A 19,436-nucleotide genomic window follows, 5' to 3' on the forward strand; every position below is an offset into this window, starting at 1 on the left:
TAACACCAGAAGGGCTGTGAGCTCGTCCATCCATCTAAGCAATAAAAAAAAATAAAAAAATTTAGTAACAGTAAACCATTTCTTTTTATAGGTTACAACACATATACTTTCAACGACACGGCTCATACAGATAGAGAGCCAGACGAGATCCTCTCGGTGACGTATGAAGACGGAAAATGGTCGAAACCCTACTACGACTGCGGCGGTGGTAACATCTGGATGCTGACGTACACTGTGCCTTTCTTTGGATACAATAATGGAAGTTATTTCTTCAAGTAAGTACTGTTCTATTTTTCAAATTTATTAACGACTAGCCGTACTCGCCCGCTTCGCTGGGCATTTAAAATTAACATTATTATTTATTATCATTATTATTAGGGAGTCCAACACTCATATAAGTCCATACTTAATTACACGTAGTTTCTACATGGATACCAAATTTCAAGTCAATCGGATGCATGGTTCAGCAGTTATAACGGAACATCCGTAAAAACCACTGTAGATTTATATATTAGTATAGATCAAAGACCAAGTTATAGCTTTACGTACATAATATGACAAATTCACCACGATATTACCGCAATCCTGATCAAGCTGGAGAAATTTAGTGTCTTCAAAACATAGGTGAATACCATGAACATTCATGAGTTTTGACTTCAATTTTTGGGGCGGCTCATACTATCTTGAGAGATACACCTTACGTATCCAAGCGGCATTTACGTTGTGGTATCTATAGGTTCCGGTAACCCGTGAATAAGATTTGTATCGTGAGATAATTTACCTATATTCTAAACAGTAAAGAAATGCAAATTATCGTGTTCGATTGGTAGCAAAGAAAAATTTTCAGGAAAGAAGGTAGACAGATATGTCCGCTCCCAACAATCTACCTGCAGTCTTGGGACTGCTCGTGATTCTACATTGCAAAATCGCGGGGCTTACGAGAGCCCCGCAATGTCGCAAAGTTAATAATATTGAAAATCGTTGTAAGGATAGTTTTTTTTTTCAATCAAAAGGTTTTTTTTAATGTACGTTAAGTGATTACCGGCGCGAATAGACAAACCAACAAAAATGCCATCTCCCACGTTTTGACGTGCGGTCGAACTGTCAATTAGATTTTTTTTATAGCTTAGATGGGTGGACGAGCTCACAGCCCATCTGATGTTAAGTGGTTACTGGAGCCCATGGACATCTACAATGTAAATGCGCCACCCACCTTGAGATATAAGTTCTATGATCTCAGTATAGTTACAACGGCTGCCCCACCCTTCAAACCGAAACGCATTACTGCTTCACGGCAGAAATAAGCAGGGCGGTGGTACCTACCCGCGCGGACTCACAAGTGGTCCTACCACCAGTAATGTACCAGTACCAATATGTCGGCGCAACGTCACTATTTAGTTAACTACAAATAAATTAAAGTTAACTGTTTCCTTAATGTTACGTATGTCAACAACTGTTTAAGATGGTATTCAAAAGAATTCATGACTAAGTTACGTCTACTTTCTACGATAATACGAGTGACTAGCACAAAACATTCCGACTCGAGCAACCGACTGATGCGGAGCTCTCTGTTTTCATTGTTGTCCACTCGAAATACAATAAGCGGAATTCATTGGAAAAGTGAGTCTTAATTACTGTCACTATGGAATGATAAAGATGAAGGAAATGACATCAACGACGCTAACATCATCATTCTCCGTCATAATAATATAGTTTAACGAGTATCCCACCTCTAAAACTGGAACACAAAACTGCTTCGCCGCAGAAATAGGCGAGATGTAAGCGCACCTACGCTTACAGACTGAATACCCCTACTATCAGCGGTGATGGTTGACGATCGTAGTATGCTGGTATAATTTAACTCAGAGAACAATGCTGCCTATCCTCTAGTGTATGTATCCGTTAAACACCTTTCAGGACACCCATTACAGATTCTGATAGTGTGGTGCTTTTTTGGTCAACACGCCAAAGTCGAAGGCCTGGTGTAAATATATTTCCAAAGTTTATAGCCATAATATCCTTAATACCGTCTACACATACTATATCACATAATCTCCAAATATGAACTACATTTTTTTCATTGCCATTGGAATGAAATTTGGTAAAAAAATTATGAAAATTGAAACAGGATACGGCCAGATGATAAAATACTGATAACAGTGACTTGTGTCTCGATGTCGCAGATCCTTGTCTTCAGAACAGATTGTTATCAACGAGATCATTTGACCCACGTTAAAATAGATATTCTTTATGTTAGGCTGTTCTCGTCTAAACTCACCTAACTCACGCAAAGTGATAGTCGAAAACCGGCCCCACGAAGACAGTAAAAATAATTCCAGCTCGTTGTGGATGTTTCAGTAATAACCGAGATTGGGTCACACAGATATGCCGATGCGTGGTGTGTGTAATGGTGTACGGCTTTAAAAATATTTTTACGATTTAGTAGCTTATATTAGACGAATAAAAGTAGAAAAGATTCCTGGTCTATATCCCACTCCAAAATATAGCTTTTGGTAGCCCCACTCGTTTTGTCGTGATGTTAAATAAGTAAACAGTCATTTTGTTATTAATAAATTTGTTAAAGAAGCAAAGGATTATCATAGAGTCAAACATAATAGACTATAAAATGAGAATCTGAAATATCATAAACAAAATACAATATAAAATTTTCATGTGGAGTAATTATTTCCAACGATATTATCAGAAAACCGAAGGCATATTTCAACGACGGATATTTTACCATTACAAATTTCCCAAAATCGTTAAGTTCAATTAAACAATAATATTCCGTTGCCGTGTGCAGTAACGCAGCAGTGCGTTATATCGAATACACAATGTTTTTTGATGATTCGAGGCAAAAATATTAAATACCCATTACCCTAATATCAGTGCTTTCAAATATTACTTCCATAGGTCTTAATGCGGTGAATTTACAGCCCATAGTTATTATGTGGTTTTCAAAGATCAAATACATCACAAAGTTATTGGTACCACCTACCTTGAGACATGAGGTCGATCTCTGACTTGTCATGCACCGGTTGCGGTGCCCTTCGAATCGGAGTGTACGATTTTTCACGGACGAAATAAGCAGCAAACTACCCACCCATCTACCCTAGCAACTATTGGTGCTATATATTACAATACTGTTACGCACTTAGACTCAGGATAAATAAAACATCCACAGAAGCACAAATTAAAACTCCATTTAATACTTAGAAAACTTACAAAGCACTTTCCAATTCTCAATCGCTTCTTCCGTTTCGCTTCGGGTGATACGTTCGATGTTTCGCTTCGAATAGATCCGATTACTAACTGCCTTCGTGTCATCTCTATATGACACTGTGACATGACACTATAAAAATAGTCGATACGGATTTCTTCAATTATCAAGAACGTTCCTAACAGGTCGAGTAGTTTCGATGTGTGTTTCCGCTATTTGATAATAGATGGCGTTACACTTCTTGAGTGTTCTCGATATTACTAGTTCTTTCGCTATTCGTTTCTGCTATTGGACGACAGATGACGTTACTCTTACTGGCATAACAACACCAATAGTTACACTAATGATATTGATTTTTTTTAATTATTAGATATTTAATTTTTTACTTGTGGTAGGTCCTCTTGTGAGTTCGGACGGGTAGGTACCACTGCCTTGCCTATTTCTGCCGTGAAGCAGTAATGCGTTTCGGTTTGAAGGGTGGGACAGCCGTTGTAACTATTCTTAGACCTTAGAACTTATATCTCAAGGTGGGTGGCGCATTTACGTTGTAGATGTCTATGGGCTCCAGTAACCACTTAACATCAGGTGGGCTGTGAGCTCGTCCACACATCTAAGCAACAAAAAAAAAAAAACTATTTTGACTAAAAGGCTTCGTAAGTCGCGACAGTAGCGATTTGAATAAAATGCATAATTTGTGTTATTTCAATCAATATAAAAAAATCCTGCGAAGATATTTTTCATGTCATTATTCGTGATGCGAGTAGAATTGTCCATTAGCTCTGGTAAATAGTTACTGAGTGGGCAATAACAAAAGGTATACGATGGACAAACAAACTTCTTCAAACTTCTTCAATAACTTTTTTTTTTTTCTTGCTTAAATGGGTGGACGAGCTCACAGCCCACCTGGTGTTAAGTGGTTACTGGAGCCCAAAGACATCTACAATGTAAATGCGCCACCCACCTTGAGATATAAGTTCTAAGATCTCAGTATAGTTACAAAGGCTGCCCCACCCTTCAAACCGAAACGCATTAATGCTTCACGGCAGAAATAGGCAGGGCGGTGGTACCTACCCGCGCGGACTCACAAGAGGTCCTACCACCAGTAAGTCATCCTGATTTGTTTTAGGTACAAATCTGAGAATCACCATCATTGGCATGTCTTCGTTTTAATAACGATTATTTCATATTAAACAAAATACTATTTCAAATTTCTATCGCAATAATTGACATCAAACAATGGCGTTTTCATAATAAAACAAAACACCACACAGAAGTGAAGTATTCGTACTATTTCTGAAAGAAAATAAAAGAAGTAATGTTCCCCGAAGGTCGGACGTCGATATAATCAATCATTTTTATGGGCATAGAACAAAAAAAATTCACTACGAGAAATAGCTCAATATTTGAGGCTAAGCGCACTGAAATAATATTGTTACGAAACCGTAATGGGTAATGGTGTAGTTTTTCGCTCTCAAATTTATTTACAGAACACGAATGTTAAATTTATCGATATTTTTATGGTATATTTATGGCAGAGTTATAGTAGTAAATGTTTTGGCTTATTTAAGATAAAAAATACAAATATATCGCTAGGCTCTAAATAATTTCGGGTCCCCCCTCACATGTCGATCTGGGGACCGGCGAGGGGGGCCTAAGAAGACGACGTGCAAGCTGCTCTGCACGCGTTTTACGCAAGAGCATCCGGGTGATGGAAGGCCGGCTATCCTCGACCCACGCTGGTTCTGGTACAGCGGGGTATACCATAGGATAGCTCACTCTAACCGGCGCCATCTAGGCGGGCTTCGGATAGCCTGCCGACCGAGAGGGCTGGTGGTCGTGGCGCCGACGACCGCCGGTCCGGCGTCCCGAGGGGGAGGGTGATGGGAGAGATGTGCTCCGCACTAAACGCTTCACTTTCCCCCCTTTGCCTCTTCATGAGTTCTGTCTCATGCGAGGTTTGGACGTTGGTTGTTGAGCGACAGGAGGTTTTAGTCAGTTCGACTCTGACATGCTCCGCCCTCTATCCCCAGTGGAGGGCGGAAGTCCGGCGATTTCCTCCTGAACAAAAAAAAAAAAAAAAAGGCTCTAAATAATAATAGTCTATCTAGAGGGTCAGTTACAAAACTTTCGCTGCCTCTAACGACCTCAAATATATTCCATTAAAACAAAGCATTGTATCAGCATATTTTTCTAAATTACCGTCTTCATCACAAGCTTATCTTATTAATTTCCCCCGATTTTACAGAAAGCAGGTGTGAGCTTAAGGTAGATATATTAACGTTCTGTTTAATCGTGCTGCGAAATTTTGGGAAACAATATCTTCTCAATTTTCCACTCTCTCTTTTTTGATATTTACGGGCTCTATTAATTATTTACCATCGTAGACAACAATCAGCCATGCCGCTGGCATTACTGATCCATAGACATCAATAATGCCAGTGGCATAGCTAAACTGCGACGGTAACTATTTACCATCCGATGGGCTGTATGATGGTCCCTATAAAATGACGATAAAAAAACAATGACTTATCTTCGGCAAAGTAGTTCTAGGTTCGGTAGGCAGCGGCTTGGCTCTGCCCCTGGGCTTGCTGAAGTCCGTGGGCAACGGTAACCACTCACCATCAGGTGGGCCGTATGCTCGTCTGCCTACAAGGGCAATAAAAAAAAAAAAAAAAATACCGATTATAAGTCTGGAATATTAATTAATAACCGGCAAATGGCCAAGCGGCTTAGGAAACAAATTCGAAGCACGTAGTCATAGTTGATGTATAATTGACGATCCCAGAGCTATATATTAATATATATAAAAATGAATTGCTGTTCTTTAGTCTCGCTAAAACTCGAGAACGGCTGGACTGATTTGGCTAATTTTGGTCTTGAATTATTCGTGGAAGTTCAAAAAAGGTTTAAGAGGTGCATAAATATGAAAATGCTCTGAATTATATAAAAACAAACAATTTTGTTTTTTCTTTGATGTGTCCCCCATCGGACGGATTCCTTTTGTTTGTTTTAAGTTTATTTTATACAAAAGTTTAAGTCTTTTATTTATCGATTGATGCACTACAAAGTCTGCCGGGTCAGCTAATAACAAATAGAAATTGACAGGAATCATTTCTAAAATTTTGAATAAATCAGTCATGAATGGATGAAATTTGAGCGCTCACAACAGTACACTATGTCCAACTAAAATAAGATACGACGATGTAATATGATTAACCAGTGATATATTAACGATCGCAATATTGTTGATTGAAAAACTTTCAAAGAATTATTTAATTAGAGCATAGTGAATTTTTTAACATTGTGAGTGTCATCTAAGATTAAATAAATAAATAAATAAAAAATATAATAACATCATTATCATTTTACTGTCCTTCTCCCAGATCTGGGGTCAGTGCAACATGTTTTCTCCTTCCATACTCCTCTATCATATACCATTTCTTCTTCTTCAATATAATATGATATCGAATTGTTTTAATACTTTGCTGCTAGTGTTCATTATAGACCAATTTTTTTTACGGGTTTTAATCACGACTTTCGCATTTAATGAGTTTCAGATATTTCAGCATGTTGCAAACGCCGTGATGACGGGGAGCCTAAAGACTACGGGTATGATGTTTAGAGCAGACAAATCTGTTCACCCTCTTTATAACCCGTTTTTGTTACCACTAGAACATTGGCCCCATACATACCTTGAGTAACGATATCAAGAATTCATTAAATATAAAAATCGTGGTATGATCTATTTAAATAATAGTGTCTTAATGGTTATAAGATAAATACATCTAGTCCGCACCCTTGTTTTCTCCATTGCTCTATATAGTGCAGAGACGTGGACACTCAAAGCCGCAGATAGGCAGAGAATCGACGCTTTTGAGATGTGGTGCTGGCGACGTATGCTACGAATACCATGGACGGCCCGCCGCACCAACATATCTATTCTCAGGCAGTTAAAAATAGAAAAGATTCAACGTCTATCCACAATCTGCCTACAAAGAATATTGCGGTATTTTGGTCATGTTGCACGTAGGGATATCAGCAATTTGGAACGCCTTGTGGTGACCGGTAAAATAGAGGGAAAAAGGCCTAGGGGTAGAGGTCCCAAACGATGGTCGGACCAAATAGCGGAGGAACTGGGGATACCTATCAGCGACGCACTCCACCGGGCTGCAGGGCGGGATCGATGGAGACAGTTGGTTGACGAAATCGGATGGAGTCACGATCCTTAGCAGTGAGGAACCGATCGAAGAGAGAGAGAGAATGGTTATAAGAAATAAATTTCCAAAAGTTATGAACATCAATGGCTTATGGATATTAATTATAGCTAAACTGTTTTATGGTAACAATGCCGTGGAAAGGAAGAAATAGATGGTTTCACTTGACGCTGGATGAAAATGTGATTGATGTTATATAAATTATGAGGTTAATTTCCATTTGTATTTGTACTATACCTTTAAGAGAGAAATAAATATATTATTATTATTATTATATTATGTACGTGTTACCGTGGTTGCGGCAGCTAAACTTCTCATTAACGTTTTCCCATAGCAGCCCAGTATCATTATCAATCTTTGACATTAATCGCGAGCTCTTTGATGGGTACCTTTTGGAATCGGATGACAATCATGATCGGATACAATGAGATTTCCTAGAAACAAACTTAAAGCAGTTTTGATCTTTTGGAATAACCTTTCAAGCATCAAATTCAAAGGAATCGGGAAATTAATTATGTACGTTTCCAGAGACTTTGACAATTATCTTCCTCTGTTCCTGACCGTTAATTCTTATCTCGAGAAATGAGCAGTTGTGTGCTACACGATTAGTACTGTCAACAGCCTCCTCCCGGGAAGCCGTCACGTATTCCGGTTCAAATAATATGGATTCTGTTAAATTATATGTTAGGATATGACATTCACTGCGGGCCTTAGATGTGATATCTGATAGCATTTTACCCCAGAGCTATAAGTATAGAGCTGGCTCAGTCAGGTCCCAAAATCCTATTACTAGACTAGGAGATACGGCCTAAAAAGAGTTGAATGGACTGTATGAAAGAGTATACGCAAGAGAAGAGTGTGAGTAATGAGATGAAGTCTGAATGGAAAAAGATTTTTTTTTATATTGCTTAGATGAGTGGACGAGCTCACAGCCCACCTGGTGTTAAGTGGTTACTGGAGCCCATAGACATCTACAACGTAAATGCGGCACCCATCTTGAGATATAAGTTCTAAGGTCTCGGTATAGTTACAACGGCTACCTCACCCTTCAAACCGAAACGTATTACTGCTTCACGGCAGAAATAGGCAAGGCGGTGGTACCTACCCGCGCGGACTCACAAGAGGTCCTACCACCAGTAAGACAGAAGAATAGCCAAGTGATATAATTAGAAAAACAATGGATGAAAGTGTGTGGTATTAATACCATTAAATCAACAGTCAGATATAGTTGAATTTAAACAACTTAGGCCCGGTACATACCGACAGTATTATATCGGCAAAACAGTGGGTTCATAATCATAAGACTTGTAGTTTCATCTCGGTTTGCGTAGACCGCATTAGTCGTTATGCTATCTTCGTTAATGATCAGTTCTAAATAGCTTCGCACTGATTCACTACCACTGACACTGCTCAGAAATCATAGGCGTTTCAATGTATGAGTTATTATTAGCTCGATGATGTTGTTGACTGATTAATCAAAACGTGATTTACCTACATAGCTTTATAATACATTTTCTGTCGAACAACTACGGAATCGATACACAAATGTATTCCCATACATTCAACCCAATAGTATTTTTTTTATGAATATTTAACACATATGCTTGGTTTGGTTTAAAAAAAAAAAGATGTAATGTATATCGCACTTCTAGAATTAAAGTGGCTTAACTAATCTTTTTAAGAAAGTGACTTTTAAACTTCGAACGACTTATAAAAATGTATTCTATCAGTTTATAAAATTAAATAGTCACTTTTAGTCTAGAAAAAGTCTTTTAGTTAAGATAAAGACAAAGAAAATAAGATAAAGACATGTCCTTCTTTAAAAGAGGCTTGTGGAGAGTATTAAGCGGTAGACAGCGGCTTGGCTCTGCCCCTGGCATTGCTGAAGTCCATGGGCGACGGTAACCACTCACCATCAGGTGGGCCGTAAGCTCGTCTGCCTACAAAGACAATAAAAAAAAAATTAAAAAAAATAAAGAATGGGTATATCAGAGGAAGTGTGAAAATAGCTGCGGTAATCAACAAATTAAATAGCGGACGGTTAGCCTGGTATGGACATGTGATGTGGAGAGAAGATGCATGTGACTAGAAGATGTATGGAAATGGTAGTGAAAGAAAGGGGGGAAGGGTCGCCGAAGAAGACATTGATGGAGTGTGTGAATGACGATATGAGAGAGAGAAAGAGAGGAGTGAGTGTTGAGATGATGGCTGATAGAAGAGAATGCAAGAGAAAAATTAGCTGTGCCGACCGCACCTAATGGGATAAGGTGGAGAAAAAGAAGAAGAGTCTAGAAAAAGACAAAGTACTCTTTCCGTCTCTTTTAAATAATGCGCGTACCACAAAGTATTGAAATCGAAAAACTAAAACAATAACATACCTTTGATTATATTTTTGGCGTTTCCCAAAAACAATTCTAAAGGCGCCATATGAAAAAGTACCTATTACTAGCAGTATTTAATTTTTATTTCCATTCACTACCACGAAAAAAATCACTACACATGCAATTCGCCCTTGCACTTTGCTGTTTGCGTAATAAAGAGTCTTCTATCTACATACACACATATGCATGTGCTTGCTTCTATCGGATTCAGTATTTAATTTAGTCACGGCAATATTTTTTTTGTATTTTTTTTTTTTTTTGAAAAGCGCACGCGATACCTATTTTACAATTCAGAGACATAACGAATGCAACGGAATTGAAAAACAGGAACCCGACTAAAAGAAAATGCTGTTTACGTTTATCGTATTGCCGGCAAAAAAAGTGCTTTGGTGTAAATGGGAAATGTATAATGGTACGTAATAGTTTTTTTTCTTGTTGTGCCATGTTTTTCGATTTTGTGAGTGTTCTTCAACTGGTTTTAAATCAAGGAGGATTTTAATTTAGGACTTATGGTTCTTAATTTAATTAGCAATTCAACTTTATGCCTCAATTCAGATAGCTGGTGTCTGGTGCACTGCCTACCAGCTTATCTTAACCTACTAAAATTTAATTTTCTATTTATCGCTTATTAATAACATAATTAAGTGAAACATAAGTCACAGACATATATACCAAATACATGTTAATGAATCATCGCAAACTCTGTTTCATATGAAAGTGAAAATGGTGAAAATTGGAATTAAATGAGTTAATGAAATGTTTGCAATAAAGTTAAAGACTTTTTTTCACTATAATTTTTTTTTTATTGCTTAGATGGGTGGACGAGCTCACAGCCCACCTGGTGTTAAGTGGTTACTGGAGCCCATAGACATCTACAACGTAAATGCGCCACCCACCTTGAGATATAAGTTGTAAGGTCTCAGTATAGTTACAACGGCTGCCCCACCCTTCAAACCGAAACGCATTACTGCTTCACGGCAGAAATAGGCAGGGTGGTGGTACCTACCCGCGCGGACTCACAAGAGGTCCTACCACCAGTAAGACAGAAGAATAGCCAAGTGGTATAATTAGAAAAACAATGGATGAAAGTGTGTGGTATTAATACCATTAAATCAACAGTCAGATATAGTTGAATTTAAACAACTTAGGCCCGGTACATACCGACAGTATTATATCGGCAAAACAGTGGGTTCATAATCATAAGACTTGTAGTTTCATCTCGGTTTGCGTAGACCGCATTAGTCGTTATGCTATCTTCGTTAATGATCAGTTCTAAATAGCTTCGCACTGATTCACTACCACTGACACTGCTCAGAAATCATAGGCGTTTCAATGTATGAGTTATTATTAGCTCGATGATGTTGTTGACTGATTAATCAAAACGTGATTTACCTACATAGCTTTATAATACATTTTCTGTCGAACAACTACGGAATCGATACACAAATGTATTCCCATACATTCAACCCAATAGTATTTTTTTTATGAATATTTAACACATATGCTTGGTTTGGTTTTTAACAAAAAAAATTATTTAATCACCCCGGTAGTAGTAGTAGCACCCCGCCCGAAAGTAGCCCCGGTAATAAACAAATTAAAGAGCGGACGGTTAGCCTGGTATAAACATGTGATGCGGAGAGGAAAGATGCATGTGACTAAGAGATGTATAGAAATGGTAGTGCAAGGTAGAGGGGAAGAGGTCGACCGAAGAAGACATGGAGTGTGTGAATGACGATATGAGAGAGAGAGGAGTGAGTGTTGAAATGACGGCGGATAGAAGAGAATGGAAGAGAAAAATTAGCTGTGCCGACCGCACCTAGTGGGATAAGGTGGAGAAAAACAAGAAGAGTCTAGAAAAAGACAAAGTACTCTTTCCGTCTCTTTTAAATAATGCGCATACCACAAAGTATTGAAATCGAAAAACTAAAACAATAACATACCTTTGATTATATTTTTGGCGTTTCCCAAAAAAACCAGAATTTGATGGATTATGCCACTTCAATTCTAAAGGTGTCATATGAAAAAGTACCTATTACTAGCAGTATTTAATTTTTATTTCCATTCACTACCACGAAAAAAATCACTAGACGTGCAATCCGTCCTTGCACTTTGCTGTTTGCGTAATAAAGAGTCTTCTATCTACATACATACATATGCATGTGCTTGCTTCTATCGGATTCAGTATTTAATTTAGTCACGGCAATATTTTTTTTTATGTTTTTTTTTGTTTCAAAAAGCGCACGCGATACCTATTTTACAATTCAGAGACATAACGAATGCAACGGAATTGAAAAACAGGAACCCGACTAAAAGAAAATGCTGTTTACGTTTATCGTATTGCCGGCAAAAAAAGTGCTTTGGTGTAAATGGGAAATGTATAATGGTACGTAATAGTTTTTTTTCTTGTTGTGCCATGTTTTTCGATTTTGTGAGTGTTCTTCAACTGGTTTTAAATCAAGGAGGATTTTAATTTAGGACTTATGGTTCTTAATTTAATTAGCAATTCAACTTTATGCCTCAATTCAGATAGCTGGTGTCTGGTGCACTGCCTACCAGCTTATCTTAACCTACTAAAATTTAATTTTCTATTTATCGCTTATTAATAACATAATTAAGTGAAACATAAGTCACAGACATATATACCAAATACATGTTAATGAATCATCGCAAACTCTGTTTCATATGAAAGTGAAAATGGTGAAAATTGGAATTAAATGAGTTAATGAAATGTTTGCAATAAAGTTAAAGACTTTTTTTCACTATAATTTTTTTTTTATTGCTTAGATGGGTGGACGAGCTCACAGCCCACCTGGTGTTAAGTGGTTACTGGAGCCCATAGACATCTACAACGTAAATGCGCCACCCACCTTGAGATATAAGTTGTAAGGTCTCAGTATAGTTACAACGGCTGCCCCACCCTTCAAACCGAAACGCATTACTGCTTCACGGCAGAAATAGGCAGGGTGGTGGTACCTACCCGCGCGGACTCACAAGAGGTCCTACCACCAGTAAGACAGAAGAATAGCCAAGTGGTATAATTAGAAAAACAATGGATGAAAGTGTGTGGTATTAATACCATTAAATCAACAGTCAGATATAGTTGAATTTAAACAACTTAGGCCCGGTACATACCGACAGTATTATATCGGCAAAACAGTGGGTTCATAATCATAAGACTTGTAGTTTCATCTCGGTTTGCGTAGACCGCATTAGTCGTTATGCTATCTTCGTTAATGATCAGTTCTAAATAGCTTCGCACTGATTCACTACCACTGACACTGCTCAGAAATCATAGGCGTTTCAATGTATGAGTTATTATTAGCTCGATGATGTTGTTGACTGATTAATCAAAACGTGATTTACCTACATAGCTTTATAATACATTTTCTGTCGAACAACTACGGAATCGATACACAAATGTATTCCCATACATTCAACCCAATAGTATTTTTTTTATGAATATTTAACACATATGCTTGGTTTGGTTTAAAAAAAAAAAGATGTAATGTATATCGCACTTCTAGAATTAAAGTGGCTTAACTAATCTTTTTAAGAAAGTGACTTTTAAACTTCGAACGACTTATAAAAATGTATTCTATCAGTTTATAAAATTAAATAGTCACTTTTAGTCTAGAAAAAGTCTTTTAGTTAAGATAAAGACAAAGAAAATAAGATAAAGACATGTCCTTCTTTAAAAGAGGCTTGTGGAGAGTATTAAGCGGTAGACAGCGGCTTGGCTCTGCCCCTGGCATTGCTGAAGTCCATGGGCGACGGTAACCACTCACCATCAGGTGGGCCGTAAGCTCGTCTGCCTACAAAGACAATAAAAAAAAAATTAAAAAAAATAAAGAATGGGTATATCAGAGGAAGTGTGAAAATAGCTGCGGTAATCAACAAATTAAATAGCGGACGGTTAGCCTGGTATGGACATGTGATGTGGAGAGAAGATGCATGTGACTAGAAGATGTATGGAAATGGTAGTGAAAGAAAGGGGGGAAGGGTCGCCGAAGAAGACATTGATGGAGTGTGTGAATGACGATATGAGAGAGAGAAAGAGAGGAGTGAGTGTTGAGATGATGGCTGATAGAAGAGAATGCAAGAGAAAAATTAGCTGTGCCGACCGCACCTAATGGGATAAGGTGGAGAAAAAGAAGAAGAGTCTAGAAAAAGACAAAGTACTCTTTCCGTCTCTTTTAAATAATGCGCGTACCACAAAGTATTGAAATCGAAAAACTAAAACAATAACATACCTTTGATTATATTTTTGGCGTTTCCCAAAAACAATTCTAAAGGCGCCATATGAAAAAGTACCTATTACTAGCAGTATTTAATTTTTATTTCCATTCACTACCACGAAAAAAATCACTACACATGCAATTCGCCCTTGCACTTTGCTGTTTGCGTAATAAAGAGTCTTCTATCTACATACACACATATGCATGTGCTTGCTTCTATCGGATTCAGTATTTAATTTAGTCACGGCAATATTTTTTTTGTATTTTTTTTTTTTTTTGAAAAGCGCACGCGATACCTATTTTACAATTCAGAGACATAACGAATGCAACGGAATTGAAAAACAGGAACCCGACTAAAAGAAAATGCTGTTTACGTTTATCGTATTGCCGGCAAAAAAAGTGCTTTGGTGTAAATGGGAAATGTATAATGGTACGTAATAGTTTTTTTTCTTGTTGTGCCATGTTTTTCGATTTTGTGAGTGTTCTTCAACTGGTTTTAAATCAAGGAGGATTTTAATTTAGGACTTATGGTTCTTAATTTAATTAGCAATTCAACTTTATGCCTCAATTCAGATAGCTGGTGTCTGGTGCACTGCCTACCAGCTTATCTTAACCTACTAAAATTTAATTTTCTATTTATCGCTTATTAATAACATAATTAAGTGAAACATAAGTCACAGACATATATACCAAATACATGTTAATGAATCATCGCAAACTCTGTTTCATATGAAAGTGAAAATGGTGAAAATTGGAATTAAATGAGTTAATGAAATGTTTGCAATAAAGTTAAAGACTTTTTTTCACTATAATTTTTTTTTTATTGCTTAGATGGGTGGACGAGCTCACAGCCCACCTGGTGTTAAGTGGTTACTGGAGCCCATAGACATCTACAACGTAAATGCGCCACCCACCTTGAGATATAAGTTGTAAGGTCTCAGTATAGTTACAACGGCTGCCCCACCCTTCAAACCGAAACGCATTACTGCTTCACGGCAGAAATAGGCAGGGTGGTGGTACCTACCCGCGCGGACTCACAAGAGGTCCTACCACCAGTAAGACAGAAGAATAGCCAAGTGGTATAATTAGAAAAACAATGGATGAAAGTGTGTGGTATTAATACCATTAAATCAACAGTCAGATATAGTTGAATTTAAACAACTTAGGCCCGGTACATACCGACAGTATTATATCGGCAAAACAGTGGGTTCATAATCATAAGACTTGTAGTTTCATCTCGGTTTGCGTAGACCGCATTAGTCGTTATGCTATCTTCGTTAATGATCAGTTCTAAATAGCTTCGCACTGATTCACTACCACTGACACTGCTCAGAAATCATAGGCGTTTCAATGTATGAGTTATTATTAGCTCGATGATGTTGTTGACTGATTAATCAAAACGTGATTTACCTACATAGCTTTATAATACATTTTCTGTCGAACAACTACGGAATCGATACACAAATGTATTCCCATACATTCAACCCAATAGTATTTTTTTTATGAATATTTAACACATATGCTTGGTTTGGTTTTTAACAAAAAAAATTATTTAATCACCCCGGTAGTAGTAGTAGCACCCCGCCCGAAAGTAGCCCCGGTAATAAACAAATTAAAGAGCGGACGGTTAGCCTGGTATAAACATGTGATGCGGAGAGGAAAGATGCATGTGACTAAGAGATGTATAGAAATGGTAGTGCAAGGTAGAGGGGAAGAGGTCGACCGAAGAAGACATGGAGTGTGTGAATGACGATATGAGAGAGAGAGGAGTGAGTGTTGAAATGACGGCGGATAGAAGAGAATGGAAGAGAAAAATTAGCTGTGCCGACCGCACCTAGTGGGATAAGGTGGAGAAAAACAAGAAGAGTCTAGAAAAAGACAAAGTACTCTTTCCGTCTCTTTTAAATAATGCGCATACCACAAAGTATTGAAATCGAAAAACTAAAACAATAACATACCTTTGATTATATTTTTGGCGTTTCCCAAAAAAACCAGAATTTGATGGATTATGCCACTTCAATTCTAAAGGTGTCATATGAAAAAGTACCTATTACTAGCAGTATTTAATTTTTATTTCCATTCACTACCACGAAAAAAATCACTAGACGTGCAATCCGTCCTTGCACTTTGCTGTTTGCGTAATAAAGAGTCTTCTATCTACATACATACATATGCATGTGCTTGCTTCTATCGGATTCAGTATTTAATTTAGTCACGGCAATATTTTTTTTTATGTTTTTTTTTGTTTCAAAAAGCGCACGCGATACCTATTTTACAATTCAGAGACATAACGAATGCAACGGAATTGAAAAACAGGAACCCGACTAAAAGAAAATGCTGTTTACGTTTATCGTATTGCCGGCAAAAAAAGTGCTTTGGTGTAAATGGGAAATGTATAATGGTACGTAATAGTTTTTTTTCTTGTTGTGCCATGTTTTTCGATTTTGTGAGTGTTCTTCAACTGGTTTTAAATCAAGGAGGATTTTAATTTAGGACTTATGGTTCTTAATTTAATTAGCAATTCAACTTTATGCCTCAATTCAGATAGCTGGTGTCTGGTGCACTGCCTACCAGCTTATCTTAACCTACTAAAATTTAATTTTCTATTTATCGCTTATTAATAACATAATTAAGTGAAACATAAGTCACAGACATATATACCAAATACATGTTAATGAATCATCGCAAACTCTGTTTCATATGAAAGTGAAAATGGTGAAAATTGGAATTAAATGAGTTAATGAAATGTTTGCAATAAAGTTAAAGACTTTTTTTCACTATAATTTTTTTTTTATTGCTTAGATGGGTGGACGAGCTCACAGCCCACCTGGTGTTAAGTGGTTACTGGAGCCCATAGACATCTACAACGTAAATGCGCCACCCACCTTGAGATATAAGTTGTAAGGTCTCAGTATAGTTACAACGGCTGCCCCACCCTTCAAACCGAAACGCATTACTGCTTCACGGCAGAAATAGGCAGGGTGGTGGTACCTACCCGCGCGGACTCACAAGAGGTCCTACCACCAGTAAGACAGAAGAATAGCCAAGTGGTATAATTAGAAAAACAATGGATGAAAGTGTGTGGTATTAATACCATTAAATCAACAGTCAGATATAGTTGAATTTAAACAACTTAGGCCCGGTACATACCGACAGTATTATATCGGCAAAACAGTGGGTTCATAATCATAAGACTTGTAGTTTCATCTCGGTTTGCGTAGACCGCATTAGTCGTTATGCTATCTTCGTTAATGATCAGTTCTAAATAGCTTCGCACTGATTCACTACCACTGACACTGCTCAGAAATCATAGGCGTTTCAATGTATGAGTTATTATTAGCTCGATGATGTTGTTGACTGATTAATCAAAACGTGATTTACCTACATAGCTTTATAATACATTTTCTGTCGAACAACTACGGAATCGATACACAAATGTATTCCCATACATTCAACCCAATAGTATTTTTTTTATGAATATTTAACACATATGCTTGGTTTGGTTTAAAAAAAAAAAGATGTAATGTATATCGCACTTCTAGAATTAAAGTGGCTTAACTAATCTTTTTAAGAAAGTGACTTTTAAACTTCGAACGACTTATAAAAATGTATTCTATCAGTTTATAAAATTAAATAGTCACTTTTAGTCTAGAAAAAGTCTTTTAGTTAAGATAAAGACAAAGAAAATAAGATAAAGACATGTCCTTCTTTAAAAGAGGCTTGTGGAGAGTATTAAGCGGTAGACAGCGGCTTGGCTCTGCCCCTGGCATTGCTGAAGTCCATGGGCGACGGTAACCACTCACCATCAGGTGGGCCGTAAGCTCGTCTGCCTACAAAGACAATAAAAAAAAAATTAAAAAAAATAAAGAATGGGTATATCAGAGGAAGTGTGAAAATAGCTGCGGTAATCAACAAATTAAATAGCGGACGGTTAGCCTGGTATGGACATGTGATGTGGAGAGAAGATGCATGTGACTAGAAGATGTATGGAAATGGTAGTGAAAGAAAGGGGGGAAGGGTCGCCGAAGAAGACATTGATGGAGTGTGTGAATGACGATATGAGAGAGAGAAAGAGAGGAGTGAGTGTTGAGATGATGGCTGATAGAAGAGAATGCAAGAGAAAAATTAGCTGTGCCGACCGCACCTAATGGGATAAGGTGGAGAAAAAGAAGAAGAGTCTAGAAAAAGACAAAGTACTCTTTCCGTCTCTTTTAAATAATGCGCGTACCACAAAGTATTGAAATCGAAAAACTAAAACAATAACATACCTTTGATTATATTTTTGGCGTTTCCCAAAAACAATTCTAAAGGCGCCATATGAAAAAGTACCTATTACTAGCAGTATTTAATTTTTATTTCCATTCACTACCACGAAAAAAATCACTACACATGCAATTCGCCCTTGCACTTTGCTGTTTGCGTAATAAAGAGTCTTCTATCTACATACACACATATGCATGTGCTTGCTTCTATCGGATTCAGTATTTAATTTAGTCACGGCAATATTTTTTTTGTATTTTTTTTTTTTTTTGAAAAGCGCACGCGATACCTATTTTACAATTCAGAGACATAACGAATGCAACGGAATTGAAAAACAGGAACCCGACTAAAAGAAAATGCTGTTTACGTTTATCGTATTGCCGGCAAAAAAAGTGCTTTGGTGTAAATGGGAAATGTATAATGGTACGTAATAGTTTTTTTTCTTGTTGTGCCATGTTTTTCGATTTTGTGAGTGTTCTTCAACTGGTTTTAAATCAAGGAGGATTTTAATTTAGGACTTATGGTTCTTAATTTAATTAGCAATTCAACTTTATGCCTCAATTCAGATAGCTGGTGTCTGGTGCACTGCCTACCAGCTTATCTTAACCTACTAAAATTTAATTTTCTATTTATCGCTTATTAATAACATAATTAAGTGAAACATAAGTCACAGACATATATACCAAATACATGTTAATGAATCATCGCAAACTCTGTTTCATATGAAAGTGAAAATGGTGAAAATTGGAATTAAATGAGTTAATGAAATGTTTGCAATAAAGTTAAAGACTTTTTTTCACTATAATTTTTTTTTTATTGCTTAGATGGGTGGACGAGCTCACAGCCCACCTGGTGTTAAGTGGTTACTGGAGCCCATAGACATCTACAACGTAAATGCGCCACCCACCTTGAGATATAAGTTGTAAGGTCTCAGTATAGTTACAACGGCTGCCCCACCCTTCAAACCGAAACGCATTACTGCTTCACGGCAGAAATAGGCAGGGTGGTGGTACCTACCCGCGCGGACTCACAAGAGGTCCTACCACCAGTAAGACAGAAGAATAGCCAAGTGGTATAATTAGAAAAACAATGGATGAAAGTGTGTGGTATTAATACCATTAAATCA

The 19,436-nt window shown here is 37.3% G+C and overlaps 1 protein-coding gene across 1 annotated transcript in view; it reads left to right on the plus strand.

Moving 5' to 3' along the window:
- Window positions 1–19,436, plus strand: part of LOC101745948 (metabotropic glycine receptor) — a 130,600-nt gene that overhangs the window by 62,399 nt on the left and 48,765 nt on the right. The window contains exon 3 of the mRNA XM_012688423.4: window positions 92–275. Coding sequence (XP_012543877.2) covers window positions 92–275 — 184 coding nt within the window. The remainder of the gene's footprint in view (window positions 1–91; window positions 276–19,436) is intronic.

This window comes from Bombyx mori, chromosome 5 (genome assembly GCF_030269925.1).
Source record: "Bombyx mori chromosome 5, ASM3026992v2".
NCBI classification, from domain to species: Eukaryota; Metazoa; Arthropoda; class Insecta; order Lepidoptera; family Bombycidae; genus Bombyx; species Bombyx mori.